This window comes from Metopolophium dirhodum, chromosome 1, assembly GCF_019925205.1.
Source record: "Metopolophium dirhodum isolate CAU chromosome 1, ASM1992520v1, whole genome shotgun sequence".
Lineage (NCBI taxonomy): Eukaryota > Metazoa > Arthropoda > Insecta > Hemiptera > Aphididae > Metopolophium > Metopolophium dirhodum.
In genome coordinates, this window is record NC_083560.1 from 119,793,029 (window position 1) to 119,811,919 (window position 18,891).

The 18,891-nt window shown below is 26.4% G+C and overlaps 1 protein-coding gene and 1 long non-coding RNA gene across 5 annotated transcripts; one reads left to right on the forward strand and one right to left on the reverse strand.

Annotated features, from left to right (window-relative positions):
* Positions 1-7,229: 7,229 nt before the first annotated feature.
* LOC132933732 (uncharacterized) lies at positions 7,230-14,125 on the forward strand. 4 transcript variants are annotated; one of them, XR_009662932.1, is made up of 6 exons: positions 7,230-10,288; positions 11,761-11,848; positions 11,918-12,655; positions 12,752-12,878; positions 12,944-13,067; positions 13,150-14,125. It is a non-coding gene; the product is annotated as an uncharacterized LOC132933732 (long non-coding RNA). The 4 variants fall into 4 exon arrangements; XR_009662931.1 differs by having other exon boundaries at positions 11,761-12,655; XR_009662930.1 differs by lacking the exon at positions 7,230-10,288 and having other exon boundaries at positions 10,692-11,848.
* Positions 14,126-16,110: 1,985 nt separating this feature from the next.
* On the reverse strand, positions 16,111-18,065 carry LOC132933729 (uncharacterized). The gene is made up of 4 exons (XM_061000010.1): positions 17,870-18,065; positions 17,509-17,717; positions 17,327-17,421; positions 16,111-16,309 (listed from the first exon to the last, which is right to left on the reverse strand). Coding segments are annotated over exons 1-4 (318 nt in total). The 5' UTR covers positions 17,872-18,065; the 3' UTR covers positions 16,111-16,297.
* Positions 18,066-18,891: the final 826 nt, after the last annotated feature.

Genomic DNA, 18,891 nt, shown 5'->3' on the forward strand with positions numbered 1-18,891 from the left:
TATTGCGTCTCAGTAAACTTCTTACTAAATCATCTACATATTTTCTTTAAATATTCTAGTGAAAATAAGGTTAATTTATTTTCAGAGTAGATATTAGTGTAATACTATACAAAAGTACAAAAAAATGAATGAATTTGAAAGAATTGGTATAGCCCAGTAGATTCTTTAGTATATACACATTTCCATGATGTATCGGAGAATAATAAACAAGCATTGTCTGTATCCGTTATTATCAAGCGATCTATTTGCAAGTCCTAAATTATGTTAATGTATATTATGATCAGGGCTTGCATTTGAAAAAAAAATTCCGTTTTACGTTATTTACAATTAAAACGTTACACAATTTTTTCGTTTATCGTTATTCAGAATTAAAACGTTACACAATTTTTGCGTTTATCGTTATTCAGAATTAAAACGTTACACAATTTTTGCGTTTATTGTTATTCAGAATTAAAACGTTATCCAAGTTTTGAATTTATCATTATTAAGAATAAAAACGTTATTTTACCCAACATTTTCCAACAATCCAGTAAATAATTTACAACTTAATTTTTTTCAACATCGTAACCAGAAAATTATAATTTATTATTTTATTAATATTCAATATTGGTATAAATGGTATTCTATGTACCAAACACCTAGGTATTTTATATAATTACGTTGGTACCTATACTATACCAATTATTATTTAATATTTTAATTTAATAAATTACCTAGGAATTATATAAAATCACTACACATTATATTACCTATAATAGCAAAAATAAAACCATTAATTATTATTGTTTTAATGTTTTAAATGTATTATACAATTATACCTTATTGATCATCAATCATTATTATTTATTTATAGTTTTATAAGTGTTAGAATTATATAGTCATTTTTACAACATTTCATATTATGTAAATATCATTTAAAATTAGACAGTAATTTATGTTTTACACATTTGCACTGATTAGTTTGACATATACCTGAAATGTACATGAAATACATTACCTGAAATGTATTTATACCTTGCTACAATTGCCTAATAAATTATAGAAATATTGAGTATAGACTATAATATTATAGTATTCCTATTACTATATACACAAATAATGGAATAAATACTAACACCAATATGTAAGTAAATAGTAATGTATTCAAGTATATATATGATACTACCCATGATAGCGTTTTTGTTTTAATATTTCGCTAGGTAATATAAATAAAACGGATGTTTTAATAACAGTATACTAAGAGGATCGCAGTAGTACAGACTACCGAGTAGACAAAGTACACAGTGAATAGTGAATACAAAATAAGTCTATACTCTATACTTCTACAGCGCAATTATCGGGGCATTATTAATCATTATTAATAATAATAATAATTATTATTATTATTATTATACTAGGTATTAGCTATTGACAATTCAGTTTAAAAGTTATCAATAACTCCAAAAAAATGAGGGTAGGTAATGTCCCAGATACGGAATATAATATAATAAATTCTTAGATTTTTTTCTAAGACACAAATAAATAGCATGAAATAAAATATATTTCTACGAAACCAATATACCTTAAATACCTTTAAATAAATGAATTTTAAATTTTCAAATAATTTTGTTTTGCGTTATTTTTCGTAATGATATTCTATAAATTACGTTTTGCGATATTTTTTGTTTAATGATATATTATATATATTGTTAATCGTTATGTTTTGTTTTGCGGTATTTAATTATTTTTGATTATCGTTTTCCGTTATAATTACGTTTACAAATTTCAATCGTTATTTGTCAAATATAACGTTATAATCATAACGTTATTATAACGTTTGCAAGCCCTGATTATGATATTGTATGGTATGTAATAGTAATTTGTATTGCAGTATAATATTTTGGTATAAAAAGTTTATGTTTCAAACATTTTTTCATGATTATCCATTTCTTTCTACGTAATGTTAATTCACTCATATTAGTAATGTATTGTGTACAAAATAGGGTGTATAGGAAGACATGACAAATGGAATATCTTTTGATCCAATCAATATTTAATAATTTGTTTTTTATTACATCTTTAATATCTTAATAGTTAATACAATACTTAGTACTATTTCATAGCAGTATATAACATAAAATAACATACATTAACAGCATTTGTGACTCTCAAAGATATGGCTAGATAATTACGTATGACTCAACGTTTTAATATTTTTAATATACATAAAGTATAAACATTAAAATAATAAAAAGTTTTACCTCGAGTAAGATTTTCACTGTCATTTTACTTAGGTTCAAATATTGAACACTCTTATATTCATGATAAGTCATAACTGATTAAGCATAAATTTTATATTGATTAAAACCTTACAAGTGGGTAGGTATAATACGTAAGCCATAATGAAGGGGGAGTAGGGTAGATTTGAATGAAATTTACATTTAATATTTTTAATTTTTTAATTTTTGACAAATTTTATATTTGATAATTACAATCTGTAGTCTAGATGGTTGTGAATACTATTTGACTCATAACAACCATATATATTAAATAACCAATTTAATTTCTCATTATAAAATTAAGTATATTTTTATTCAAATTTACCCCACCCATGGGGTACATTTGACCGTGCAGGGGGTAGATTTAAATATGTGTCTTAGGTATTTCAAGAAGGAGGAACCTATATTATACCCTATTATCTACCCTATTAATGAAGATTCAAATCTACCCCATGCTAAAATAGTCAATAATAATCGTAATATAAGTTGTAATAATTATAAATAATGTATGTACATTATTTATATTACTAGACAAAAATTATTTTAAATAGGTATGTTTAATTATAAACTTATGATTTTGAATTTTAGTTTCTAAAAAGTTCTTATGGAAACAACAATTTTTTTTTAAAAAAGCCAGAAAATCACATTATCATTTTTGTTTATCACAAAATTTTTCAAAAATGCCTGATAATCACATATGGTATACAAAACATTGTCACCAACTTAGTTTATTATTTTTATTAATGTAAACAATCTGTAACAAATTATATTAGACAAATTCAAATGTACTCCGCATTCAAATCTGTCCCACTCACCCCTACATATTTTTTTCAAATACTCGACAAATCACAAAAATAACAATAATCTTTTTTTTATTAAATAATATATTATTTAAATACAGATTATCTGACTGCTGTCTGCAGCTGTTGCTGTTAGTGCTGTAGACAGGGCCGCATTGAGAACTAAGCCGCTTCGGGCAAACAAAATTTTCCGCTCTTCTTTATTTTTTTAAATTTATTTGATATACGAGCTTTGATTTGTTTTTGTGAAAATATTATATGGTACATGGTCAAAACTTAATAATACATTTTTAATCAACTATAATGATATAAATACATAAAATTGTTTTAATTTTATTTAACTCTATAGGCTCTATATATCGATTGTCACTTTTTTTTTATTACTATTTATATATTGTTATTTGCTGACCATATCCTGCAGATAAATGAATATATTAATATATTATGATAACCATGTTGAAAATAAATAATATTTATAAAGGTTACATAAATAAATAAAAACATAACTATTTATACCATAATACAAATAAAAACTGCAAAAACCACCGACAAATTACGAAAAACCCATACAAATTTGATCTTAATTTCTAGAGCATTGTATATCACAATAGAAACAAACAAAAAATAATAATATAATATCAATTAAACTTACAAACTATAATAAACAATAATAACAATATAAAATATCCCGACTGACGTCTTCGCTCAAAATCGTTTATCTTATACTATGATAATATTATATCATTGAATTTAAGTTTGATACAATCCTTATACATTGACCCACTTGCAGTGTTGTAAAAAATATTTTTTAAAAGTATTTAAGTAATTACTCAAATACTCTTAAAATAAAGTATTTAAATACCACCCAAATACTATAAATAGTAAAGTGTTTGAGTGATACTCAATACTTTTCAGAAGTATTTGAGATCATCTTAAATACAAAAAAAAAATTCTTTTTACTAAATAGTAAAAAGAATTTTTTAGAGTGGCTTATCTTTCAGATCAAGATGCTTGGTCTCAATGTGTCGACGTAATTTATTAGGATGCATACTCTCGTTTGCAAGTATTTCATAACAAATAATACATTGTGGTCGTGGATCATCATTATCCTCATTCCAAGAAAAACCAATTTTTAGGTATTCTGAATCGTACTTTCTCGTCACTTTTTTTCGTTTTAAATTCAAATTCTCGATGTTGAAGGTTCATCTTCATTGGTTTCAAATGTTCGCTTATTCGTTAACCATTTATCCATCATCACATTTTTGTTTTTAATTTGTCGCAGAAATAGCACCAAAACGAACGCACTAACGGTAAATAATATAACAACTACCCAGCGCTGGTACAACTTAATGACTAATATTGAATGAACAACGACTGATATTCGTCGTTGTCGAGCTGCGACTTATCGTATTTTATCGAGGAATTCTTCCGATAGTGATGAATTAATAAATAAATATACAACGAATTAGTATTTATTACCCACGTAATTTACACGCATACTTTATGAATAATATATAATTATATAATAATAATACATTACTACAATAATTTAAGTATATTTAATAATATAATAATAAAGTTAATATTAATTTAACATACATTTCTTGGAATCTATATAATTCAAAAAAATGTTCGCGACCCACCAAAAATTGACTGACGACCCACACTTTGAGAAACGCTGATATATTATATTAATTTAAAGCTATATGTATTTGGATATCCATATCTCATACCGTCATCGATCGTCGTCGACGATAAACAATAATGATAATTATTGATAACAATTTTCTTGGTAAATACTTAGTAGGTACTAATAATTAGTAATAATATTTTTATATAATTATATAATTTTAAAGTATAAAGTATAAATGGCTAATAGTGAAACCGACTACAGATGTATCTTTTCGATCTTCGTCGACAATAAACTGTCTCCTGGAGAAAAAAAACATTCAATCGACAAAAACCGTCTGTAAGAATATAAGTTTGTCTACCTTTTTCAAACAAAAATATTCTACAAGAAAGTCTAATTAAATTTTTAAAAGCATTTAAAGTTCAAATTTTGAGTAAATTTAACAAATTACAAATTTAATAAGAATTCCACATAATATTGTATCATTGAATTCAAATTTAACTCCTACTTGCCAGAGTGACACCCACTTACCCACTTTTTTTAGTTTTTATTTCAATTGTTTTAATAAATTAAGGAAAACCAGGAAATTTTACGCAAAATCGGTTTTTGACAAAATCGATTTTGGTTTTTGGTGTAATTCTAAAACAAATACTTGACATTTTCCAACTTTTTTAGTTTTTGTATTAACGCCAATAAAATTTTGTTTACTGAATAAAGAAGCTTGGAAGTTTAATACAAGGCACTTAATATATTGTTACAATGACATTTGCAAAATATTAAAAATCCATACTAACAATGTTTTTATAAGCATTTGTAGTTCAAATTTTGACAAAAGGCGTATAAATCACGAAAATGTGCAAATTATTTTGATCAGAAATTCCTAAAAAATTTTCTTTTTGAATTTAAGATTTTAAAACGTAATACAAGATTCCTTATAAGGTTATCTTCATTTATCAAAAAAGAAAATGTCCATAAGAAAGTCAAATTAAATTTTTATGAGCGTGTGCATTATACCGATGTTGTGATCTACTTGCCCGGTCTTGTGTTCTCGCTGCACGGTGCGTGCGCGCGGACTTGGGAACAATATCCGAAACCTCCCACCACTTTACTGTATTATATGGTTTACCGTGACGATGCGATCGCACACTTGGCCTTTAGCCTTATGATATATTTTAACTAGTAGTCCACTATACGCCGGCTAAGTTTAATTTTGTTATTGCCGTGTGCTCTATCTTGCGTGTGACATTTTTTTTTTGTTCTGAATAAAATGTACACATCTTATACTATACCATGGGGTAATACACCAAGAAATCCCTCCCGCTGTGAGCTTCGCCGACGCGCAAAATTAAGGGGAAACGCTGCGGAGGCGCGTAGACCTCCATTGGATAATATACAATGTATGTGTTTATTTGTATGCCTTGGCCGGCTTTTTGTTAGTATTTGCACAAATTGTGAATACTGTATTATTATTATATACGTATTATTTTGTCGGTAATTGTCCGATCGTGTCCACAGGATCGACGGCCCCTTATTTGGTTCCATAAAGAAATACTATTATTTACTATATTTATATTTATCACAATGGTATAGTGTTGCGTGTTTATACACATCTATATCACGGGGTAACGTAAGCTCCCGTCGAAATTGTTCTGTTTTTTAGATTCTGAGCGAAGCGATGGATGTATGAAATTTTAAAATGATGTGTGTTTTTTTTTATACAAAATTAATTGCTAACATTCCTTCTAACAGTAATCGGTAAAAAAAACCAAAATATAAAAATACAGTTTGAGGAAAATTCCAAACTAATTAAGCTTAGTAATAAGACACGGAACTTGATGATCTAGAAATAACATTTTCAAAAAATGTCCATTACATTTTCTGGGAATCATAATTTCTACGTAAGATCTGATTTTGTAGATAATTTCCTGGTAGCACTGAAAAACATGACATTTTCTTAAAGTTGACAATTTCTAAATGTTTCACTCTGTATTTTTTTCAATGGAATATTAGTTGATAATGACACATGACGGTTTAGCAATTACATGAATAATGTTACTTACAAGGCTGGGCAAAATTATGTACCTATACTAAGGTACATTTTTAAAGCCAACAAATAACATAGTAATAATTCAATAAATGTCTTAAAATGTTTAAATAAATGTATGTATTAAAATTAATTACTGTAGGTATTTATCAAAGATTGAATCTAAACAAAATAATAAATTTTTTTAATGTATTTTTTTACGTAATGGTCCACAATTATATTTAATATTATAATAATCAAATTCATTATTAGAATATAATTAATTGTTTACACAGCTCCACAGAAAGCAATATAAAAACAAGATTGAGAACGATATTTCAATATATTAAATATTATTAATTATTAATTTAATAAATATACATACATAAATTTAATGATTCAGATTATTATTATTTTTTTTTTATATAAAAATAATTTTACTAAATTGAATATATTTTTCATCTGTGGCTTAGGAATAAAATTAACTTAACATGACGATACAATAAATTGACTCATAAATTACTGAATAACATGGACATAAAAGTAGCTAACTTAGTTAAAAGTAACTTATCTTTAACTTTTTAAATTGCTAATGCCCAGCCTTGGTTACTTGTACTCCGTTCTTGGTTTTTCTCCAACAATTTATTTAATATGCAAAATTTGCTTCTGGACGGTAAATAATTTTGTTTTGATATTGAGTGTAGTATAGTAAAAAAAGTGTGACTTTTAATTAGGAAAATTGCAACTATATCTACAAAAAGTAGAAAAATACAAAAAAATTACGTTTTAACCAAAAATTACTGAAAAAATGCAATAAATGCAAAATAAAATTGGTACACCACATTGCATTTTACATAATATAAGCTGAATTCACCTAAAGAGTGTTGTATAAAAGTTTTAGGAAAAAATCTTTAAATGCATCAAGTACAAAATACTTATAATATACTAATAATATAATAACTAATTGTTTGATGTTAATTTTTTTACATTATAATAAAGTCATTATGTGTAAAAAAAAACTACCGATTTTGGAATAAAAATTAAATTTTAATTTCAATTGACACACATGATTTTGTATTAAATTACTTGTAAAAAATTGTCCATAGACACGTGTGTTATCAACGTAAGGTCGGTAAACTATCCTGAAAGCTCGTACTGCCATATCTATATGTACTGCAGTCACCCTGGATACAAAAGTTTTAAGCTTATTGTTGAACCTCAAATAAACAGCAGGTATGTTTTGATCAATGTGTGGAGTACCAGCTTACATTACTACTATAATCCTGATTATGCGCTAACAAAACATGTCGGAGGTATAGAAAGAGACTTGGTCAGAGGAACGTTGAAAAAGACGAAAGTATTTACTTACGACGATGAAGCGGTAAAATCTGCTTTGCCGAGCAAGCATGCCTAAGGTAACAATCAAAATGTTAAGTCGGTCGACGTACTAAGACGAATTCGATCGGAAGCAATAAGTGCTGATGCCTATGACAGAGACGATATGGTAGACATGTTGTTGATGTATTCTGAAAATAGTAATTATATAAAACATGTTGGTTTACCTTCATATGTACATTGTTATAGTTATGAACAGTTGAATCTACTTACAAAATTGAAATCTAAATGCAAAGGAATGATAATTGGTTATTTGGAATGCTACGGGTTCTGTAGTAAGAAAAGCTAGCGACAATAACAAAAGAGTACTGTATTATGCTGTAGTGGTGAACGCTCCACTACCAGGGAAATTTAGCATTACCTGTCCAATAGTAGAAATGATCAGCTCGTCACATGACATAGTAGCGATCTGCAAAATGTTGAAGTTTTGACATGCGAATTAGTGAGCTCCTTGTTGGCAAAAAGAGATGTCGGTGAAGATATGGATCGAAAGATTGTCATTGAAGAGAACGGTATAGTTCAGGGGTGGCGAACCTATGGCACGCGTGCCAGAAGTGGCACGTTGACCAAATTTAAGTGGCACGCAAATATTATTCATCTTAAAAAAAAATATTATATTTTAAAACTTTAGTATGAGAAATTTTAAGAATTAAATTTATAAGTTTGTAATAAAATGTGTTTATAAATGTTATAATAAATAATATTTATGATTTTTGTACTCTTATATTGCTACGATAGAAGTACAAAGTACTCAACATTCGATTACGAAGTTTATTTTAAATTTATAGATACCGCGACCGGTTGCGACCGGTTGAAATCAACGAAAAATTCTAAATTAGATGAAAATATAAACAATTTTTAAGTATCATAAAATTAACAATTCAGCAGTTCAATAACAAGTTTATAGATTTTAAAAAGTTTGAATGTAATATTAAGTTCCTCAAATGCCCTGATACTTGCAATTACGATGAATTAGATTTACATTATTTTGAATGGATGAATATAAATAAGTACATTTGAATTTGAGTTAATTGATCTTCAATCCTGTAATACGTGGAAACAAAAATTCATTGACTTAAGACAACTAATCGAAGAAATAGAAATCAACCGACTTCAAGCAAACATAGTAAAAAAATGCAGATACTGAAATTCTTAAAGTCTGGAATCCGTTTCCAAACATATTTAATACATTAAAAAAAGTTGCTCATTCTATCCTATCGATTTTTTCGTCAACTTATGCTTGTGAAAGTTTATTCTCCATAATGAATTTAATAAAAACGAAGCAGAGAAATACATTAATCGATGAAACTAGTGCTGCTTGTGTTTCACTGAAAACTACCAACTATACTCCAGATATTAAAATGTCGTCTTCTAAAAACCAACATCAGAAATCACATTAATAAATGAAATAAAACTTTACATATATACTATTTATTTATTATTTATTTATTAAATTATATAGTATATACCTAATAAAATGTGTGTAATTATTGCATGCTTTTTCTTTTCATCTTACCTAGTAAAATTCATTTTTTTTGTTGGTGGCACGCAAACATATTTCAAAAAACTTGATTTTAAATTTTGGCACTTGACCCAAAAAAGGTTCGCCACCCCTGGTATAGTTATTTAACCATGGCATATTAACAAAAAACATTGGATTGTTGCCATTGTTGATTTTAACACTAATGAATGTAGGATCCGGGATCTCATAAAACTAATTGATGTAGATAAAAGAATACATGAAAACCGTTTCAAACACTTGTACACAGAAATGAAAAAAAATTGTATCTACGGTGACAAAAAACATTTTCCATTATTAAATTTAATATCATGTTCTGAGGAAAATATACCATTTCAGACAAATGGATATAACTGTGGAGTTTTTGTAATATATTATGTGTATACTATCATAAGTAAATCAGATTTTAATCCTCATTTCAATCATGTGGAGTACAGAAATTATCTAAAAAAATTTCTTTTGGAAAAATCTGAGGAAATTACCTATATGTGCCTTTACTGCAACACCTTATCAAACAGACACCGATGCGAGGGAGACCAAAGTGTTGTGGAATGGGTGTCATGCACACGGTGTTGTAGATGGATTGCCATAAATTGCATCCCCGAAGGAGATAGGATTGATGACTATGAGTGATTTTCTGTGTCTATTATGCCAGTAGAACAGGTAAAATATGTGCAGGGTAAAAGATACTTTTTAAAAGTATTTAAATACAGATATAGATTCTTAAAAGTACTTAAAATGCGTATTTGAATACTCAGTTAAAAAAACATATTATTATATTATATAACATTGCTATCAATTTTTATATTTATTGAACATGATAGAAATTAAAATAGAAAATATAATATAAACTAAAAATAAGTATTTGAACATTAGTATTTGATCATAAATACTTTGAGAAAGTATTTGAATACATTTAGTTTTAAGCAAATACTTTACTTGACTACTGTAGAACAAATGGTATTGAATTGTATATCGTTTTTCAGAATTTAATTTATTATTTTAATATGTTTTTATTTATTTATTTAATTTAATTTTAGTTTAACAGTTGATTTGTCACAATTAATGTACAAAATGTAACCACACCAATTATGCACATCTACACAGCTTATATAATATTAATATAAATTGTATTGATTTGTATGATTGCCAGTCCGAAGTCTAGAACTCAGAACAATCATAGATTAAATATACCATAGATTTACAACAGTTGACAGCTTGCATTTTAAGACTGATCCTAGTACTGAATGCAGAGTGTATCATGCTTGTTCAATTGATATATTATAACAATATTGTCTGGTATATTTGATTTTAATTCAAGGATATTTATCATCTAATGATGGTTATACATTCTTGAATTAATGATATCTTAAGTGGGACGGCATTTTGTATATTTTATTGATGAATCAAAATTATTTTTATTTGTTAAGTACTTATTGGACTTTATTGTGTAATGAGGTCATTGTGAGAAAGTTAATAAAGAGCACCCTACATGTATTATTTAAATAAAAGAAATAAAACGGAATCTTAAACAGAATCCTGGTTACACCCACATAGCAAAATTCTTCCCGGGACGTCAATTTACATTAATATCAAATAACTCAAAAAATAACTGTTGTATATTGCTAGTTTCTTTCCTAATTATAAAAATTTCAAATTGTATGACCGTGCTGTTATATCAACGGAAATTCCAAACACACCCACAACTACTTGGGATGTCACAAGATATTTAAAAAAAACAGGTCTGTCATGCATTTCATATATTTTAATTGTTATTAATGTAAAAAGTTAAATAATTTTACTTAATAATCTAATATGTAATACAATTTAAATAAAAGTTTAATTTTTTTATATTATGTATCAATTAAATCATTTGAAAATATTTATTTATTTAAAATAAAATCAATAAAATAATTATTATTTCAATTTATCGAGTTTTAATGGAAATATTTCAATACACGGTCAAAAACACCGTGTGCGTGGAATCTCGTGAATATTTTTAATGCGTGTAACCTAGGGTTAACAAAAGAAAAAATATATGCATCTACCCAGATAAATAGTTGTGTGGAAAAGCGTTTGTTTAAAAAACAATTTTATATAATATAATACTACAGAAATGACAAAACTATTCATAGGTAAAAAAAAAATATACATCAATTCAGAAACCAGCCTACCAAGTATGTTCTCCAGTTGTTTCATCTCAAAAACGTTTAATTAATTTAGGTAACATACAATATTTAGTAGTTATTAATGATGTTACAGTTATTTAATTTCAATATTTAACTATTATAGAGTCAATATTAGTCAGTACACCATCCCAAAAAATTAAAAAATGTCTTGGTACTTTTAATGATTCAATTTCACCTTTACTCAGTACCTCAAGGGATTCAAGTAATATATTTTTAATTTATGCAAGTTATGTTTAAGTTAAGTAATTTATATGATTTTATTAAGATATAAAAACTCGGAACTCAATGTTCCACAATTGTCTTTATTATCGCCAAATTTATTTGAAGATATTGGTCTTGATATTAATCAGTTACCCTTTGAAATTGAACCAGGTACTTTTATTATTTTGAATTTCAATTGATAATTTTGTTTAGCTTGTAATTTATATTATCATCATTTTATAAGGCTCTAAAAAAACAATGATAATACATCAGATTTCATTTCAATAGCAGAAGTTAACAGTTTGCAAAATAATTTTAAATAATGATGGTATATTCCTAATTAAATTTTAATAGTCAGGTATTAAAAACAATTGTATTTTATTTCAGGACCATTTAACAGTTATGAATCCCAAATATGGTTAATTAAATCTATTACCCAACTTAAAAGTGACATTTCAATTATAAAGACAAGTCTGTAAATGCTAATAACCAACTTTTAAAACAACTTCTTTTTGATAATCATTTAGAAAATGATTTAGAACTTGATAAACTCATTTTACAATTTCCTATTGGGAACAAAACTAGTTTATTTGAAATCGAAGAAAAGCTGACTACTGACAATATTGCAAATAAATATTTGGTATTATTAAATTGCTATAATTTATAATTAATTATCAACAACTATGATTTATGTATTAATTCCATGGGTTAAAAAAATGTCAAAACTAATATCAAGTGACTACAAACAAAGCATTTTTAGTCTTATGAGATTTCTATTATCCAATGAACTGGCAACAAAAATTACGTTTTTTGGGAAAACTTCCAAACTCGCATCTGCTTCATTAAAACGATATGCAATTTTAGTAAGTTGGTTCACTCATATTTTTCAATATTATATACCTTTGTAACCATAGCATTTTATTTTTAGAAGTTTTGTTAAAAAATAATGCAGAAGTTACAATAAAAAAAAATACAAGAACCAATACAAAGCTGGTTACGGCATCCAAATGAAAGATTTACTAAACAAAAATCAGCAAAATATTGTAGAGAATGTAAGTTAAATAATTATAAAAGTTTGTATGATCATTAATTTTTGTTTGCAATTTCAATTAATATTATTAATACTTTTTTTAGGAAAAAAATTTAAAGTTGTCGTAGATGTACCTTGTAAAGAACATACAAATTATAAAATACTGAATTGTTATTATTTTTTTTAATTTATGAATTCATATTACCATAATTTAAAAATATATAATTTATGTGATCTATTTTTAAATTTTTTGTTTACCATATTATTTGACTGACTGTTCATTTATACTAAATTATAATTATTTTTTTTAAAATATGAATTCATGTACATGATTTAAATATTTGTTACCCTGTGACAATATATACTTTGACTATGTGATAATTGTAAGGCTGTTGTATACTCTTATACTAATCAAATGAATGTTATTTTATTGTATAACTATTACTGTCATAGTAACATTTTTAATTAAATATTGTTTTTGTCATTAGTTACTATAATACCGTAATAATTATACCTAAACAGATTATTTATTACGTTTTTTTTTTCATACATTTTTATTTATACTGAGTATTAAGATTAAGTAGTTACAAATCTTATAGTTTCAATCGGTTATTTATGAATGGGGCTTAAATGTATTAATCATAAATAGTAACTTTTTCAGACTTAAATTTATTAAACTTTTATCGTGTTGAATAAACTAAATGTTTGAATCACGATTAAATTAAAGTAATTATATACACTGAAAAATAAAAACAATTTATATACTCTTAGTTATACAGATTATTTTGTTTATATTGAGTTGTATGTATGTACTAATATATTTGATTTATTAAAAGAACATCTGGACATTCTATGGGCTATGGCAGTCCTGAGGATAGTCCTGACCATCCTACTCGGACCATTTAAGTACATACTATGGATGTTCATTTGCTATGTGGACATGCCAGTTTAATCATAAAAACTGTAAATTAATGTTTAATTTGCTTGTAGCAATGTTTATACTTAAGCATAATATAATAAGAAATTATACAAGTAAACATATTTTATCACATACTTGAATGTTACTTACATTATTTTTGTTTTTACAGTTGACTGGGTAACAATGGATTTTAACTCTATTAGTAATCATTCAAAGTTGGTAGAAAAATTGAAAATGCCCAATGAGCTGTTTAATACCTAGGTTTAACAATGTCCAGCATGCTTTAATATGTTTTATATAATTACATACTTGTTTAAGCTTACACAACTTAGAAAAATGAATATTAAGTATTTTATATTTTACAATTAAAAATAATAATACAATAACCATAGATTAAGTACATTTGGAAGACAAATTAAAATACAAGATATTAAATGTCGAGAAAAAAAGTTTACTTATAGTTGTAACTGCACCTTATGTTCAACTGCACCTACAAGGCTTATGGACTTTGTTAGATTTCTTGGTGTCACTATAATTAGTCAATACTTATAATGGTATCTTTTTATTAGTTTAACTATACAAACAATTAAGATGTTCTGTTTAAAACACTTATTGTACCTATATTATAACATAATACAATGAAAATGGTTTTCTATGCTTTTGTACAGTACCTATGTATAATATACTAACACAATTTGTGTCCGGGGGTTAAAATATTGTACATTACATTTAACTATGTATTAATCAAAACAAACAAATATAATACCAAATTTTATTATTATATTACATATTTTTTACAAGGAAATAAAGAAACTAGGTTTGTTATAAAAAGGTATTAATTAAGGTAAAAATTTACAACCTTTTTTTATTTTAAGCGTAACTTGGAACACCATCTTTTTAATTCATCGGTTTTTTTATTCAATATAATAATGTTAATTTTCATAGGGTAGTAGATGTACATAGCGTAATTTTTTTAATTTGACTTGATATTACCTTACGTACTTGTTTTAAGTTGAATATTCAAAATTACAATTTATAAAATCGCATTTTTAGTTGTATCTATTAATCTATTTACCTTATACATAGTTATAAATTATGTACAATTTTAATGACACATTCCTATGTTAAATGTTGTAAGTGTATGTTATGTTATGTATGTGTAATGCATGTTATAATGAGTTTTTCATCTAAATTAAATAACTGCACCAAGATACGCTCTTTCAAAGATTACTTGGGGCAGCCACAAAAAAAAAATATATAAAATCAGGAATTTAGTATTGTACCTATTATAAGAAATGCTAGTATTTTTATCAATACCTATTATAATCATAAACTATTTATAGATCGTTATGATTAAATTAGTGTCAATAACCTCTTAATGTTATAATTAATTATAATATTGTGTCTTGTTGTTTTAAACGTTTTGTACGTAAAATGGATTTCTACACAAAATTCAAGATCAAAGTGCCTTGTTGTTAAATATTATAATATGTTGTATTAATAAATTTTATCTCAAAAGTATTACCTAATTTTTTTTTTAATGTAAAGTAGGTACCTAAATTTTATCAAGTAGTTAAAATATGCAATACTAACGAGTATTTACATACCTATTATTTTGTATTTAATAATGACATAAGTCAAACTGAAACCAGATTTACAATAAAACAAAGGTGAAATGGTACTTAAATTATTAATTTAAGCAAATAAAAGTAAACTATAAAATATTAGGAATAATGTAAGATTGAAACAGAAAAATTAATTTAAAATCCTATTTATAATGACTATAAATGATATAATGAAACAATTGATTTAAATCACTATTCTTTCAGTGTTGCAAATTATTTTCAAGTTTTCAATTACAGTTCACAATAATATAACATTTAATTTTTACAAATTGTTCCATACGATCTATAGACAATTTCCCTGCAGAGTACAAGTTAAGTAAAGTATATATTGATCTGATTCATCTGAATTAATTAATAGCTTGATATTAATTGTAAAATAATATTAAATGATAGTTGGAGAGCCATCGAGGGAAGTGTGCAACATTTTTATACTTATTAGGACGGTTATTGACCTAACCAAACAAATATTAAAATGCCAACTCTTACCTAAAAGAAAAGTAATGTAACTTCAATTTTTCAAATAACCCAAAACAAATATTATATTACTTAGCAATACAGAAGTTTAAAACTGAACATAATAAATATGTTAATGTAAATAATTATTTAAACATTTTATAATTTCCATGACCTTTCTTTGTGATCTTGCAGTGATTGATTGAATTGTAATTGCTTGACTGTTAACGCCTATCTGGATACTGTATTACTCCATTATTTTGGGAACTGTAAATATTTAATTCATACAATATCAATTTTTGTATAGTAATAATTTAGTTATCTAGGTATGTTATCTTTAAATACAAATAGTACATTGAATTGAAACTCATAATATAATTCTGATGGTACCATAATATAATTGAAAGCCTCAAAAACCCACATAGTTATTTAGTTATATATATTTAGATTCTGAGCGGAGTGATTTCATAATGATGTGTCTTTTTGTTCTGTTTGTCATCACCGTTTGGTGGAGTAAAAATGCTTTGATTTTATATTCACTCAAAAACAAATATTCGTATATACTAAAAATGTTCATAAAATGTTTATATGACAATTTTCCATACAAGAAAAAATTTTCAAAATATATTGACTATTTTTGAACTTTTTATAGGCATGTAAGATTCTTGATTGTTTTAAACAAATATGTAATGAATGCATCGGTTTTGGGAAAATTTAAACCAATCTTTCGTAATATTAATGGGAAAATAAGTTTCTTTAAAAGCAATATCAAAAAACATAGATTCTTTAGAATCATTATTCGTACAGAGAGATAAATCATCGAATTTAATAATTTATCACATCTGGTACACACTCGACACCTACTATACCTGCATAAGAGTACCCACTTATAAAAATCGAAAACCGTAGAACTTTATTGTTAGAGTTTTTAAATAAATACTTAATTATTTCTAAGTGTACATAATCCAAAAGAATTCCTAGTGGGGAGGGGGTTGAACCAACAGTCTTGTAAGTATATATATGTTCAAATGAAAAGCCGAAACCACATTTTTTATTTATTTATTTTGTGGTTGTTTAATGTCTTGGTAAAAACATACATTTAATTCAGACCAAAAAAGTTGTAACAATGTGAAAAAAATATTAATATATCGATATCTTATGGACAATTTTTCACTTTTTATATTTTTTACGTTAAATTTAGATGAAAATAAACAAGTCTAAAATTAAAATCAATAATATTAAATTTTACTAATATTAACAATTAAAAATATTAATTAGGTATACCTTTACGGGGAGTTTGAGTTTTTGAATTTCATGCTGTTCATTACACGGCGTTCTATCATAAGTTATTCTTAAATGTACTGGTGGTCCAGTTTTAGCTAAAAAATACTCAATTACATTATAATAATCAATAAAGTATAGGTATAATGTAGGTTTTTTAGTTTTACACTAAAATTGTCACATACCTAATGGAGTCTTGTAGATCACATCAAAGAGTAGCTGGGTTTTTTCAAAACGTATATAAACAAAGTCTACTTCAATAGTTTTAAGCAATCCTCCACAAGTGTTTACTACTACTCCACTTATTTCCTTACCTTCCATCTCGAAAGCCGTCACTAATGAATGGAAAGCTATGATGCAGGTCCATAATAAAATAACTGCTTTTAAACAATTCCTGAAATACACACGTATATTCATAAATATTTTTTTTAACTGACTGAATAATAACTTAAAGGGTGGCATCCGAATAATAGATCCAATTATTTATTGAAAATATATGTGGAAGAAAGGAAGTTAGCCTCCTATAAATATTATTAAGGTACTTACATCGTCTTCTTTAGAAATTTCGATTCTGTGCCAAATTATTACAACCTTTAAAAATATAATAGATCAACGTTTTTGAATAACTGTTTGAAATAGTATGACGTCTGAATTGATGTCTGGCATGAGAACGTCTATGTTTGGTCGTTACAAAAACAATCTAAATGGCGTCCTAGCCTCGACACACACACACACACACACACACACACACACACACACACACACACACACACACAATTCCGCACGCGTGTTACGATGAAAGACAGTGGTACCATCATACCAGTGCCCCCCTTTTTATATACTGTTATGATTGTACCACTGTCCTTCAACGTGTGTGTGTGTGTGTGTCGAGGCTAGGACGCCATTTAGATTGTTATTGTAACGACCAAACATAGCCGTTCTCATGTCAGACATCTGACGTCATACTATTTAAAACGGTTATTCAAAAACGTTGATCTTTTATATTATTAAAGGTCGTACAAATTTGTCACAGAATCAAAATTTCTAAAGAGACGATGTAAGTACCTTAATAATATTTATAGGAGGCTAACTTCCTTTCTTCCACTAACCAATCAGTTTGCCATAGTAAATTCCGTCAGTTTCATTTAAAATCAGAAATAATCATGTGAACTCTAGATTGTCAAGCAAAAAGTTGACAAGGTCTAATGATATATTTTCAATTAATAATTGGATCTATTATTCGGATGCCACCCTTTAGGTTGTTATTCAGTCAGTTATAAAGAATATTTATGAATATACGTGTGTATTTAAGGAATTGTTTAAAAGCAGTTATTTTATTATGGACCTGCATCATAGCTTTCCATTCATAGCACATGTGCGTAGTGCGAAAGCGGCCAGCACATTTCAAGCCAAGCAGATCACGTTTAGCTTAGTTGGTTTAAAAATTAGAGTTAATGGACCATTTATAGAATTTATAGGTGCGATTATTATCTAGAGCATCGCATTGGCTTTTTTATTATATTTAATTTTTAAAGCTAGCTTTGAGTTACAAACAATTTAATTGAAAC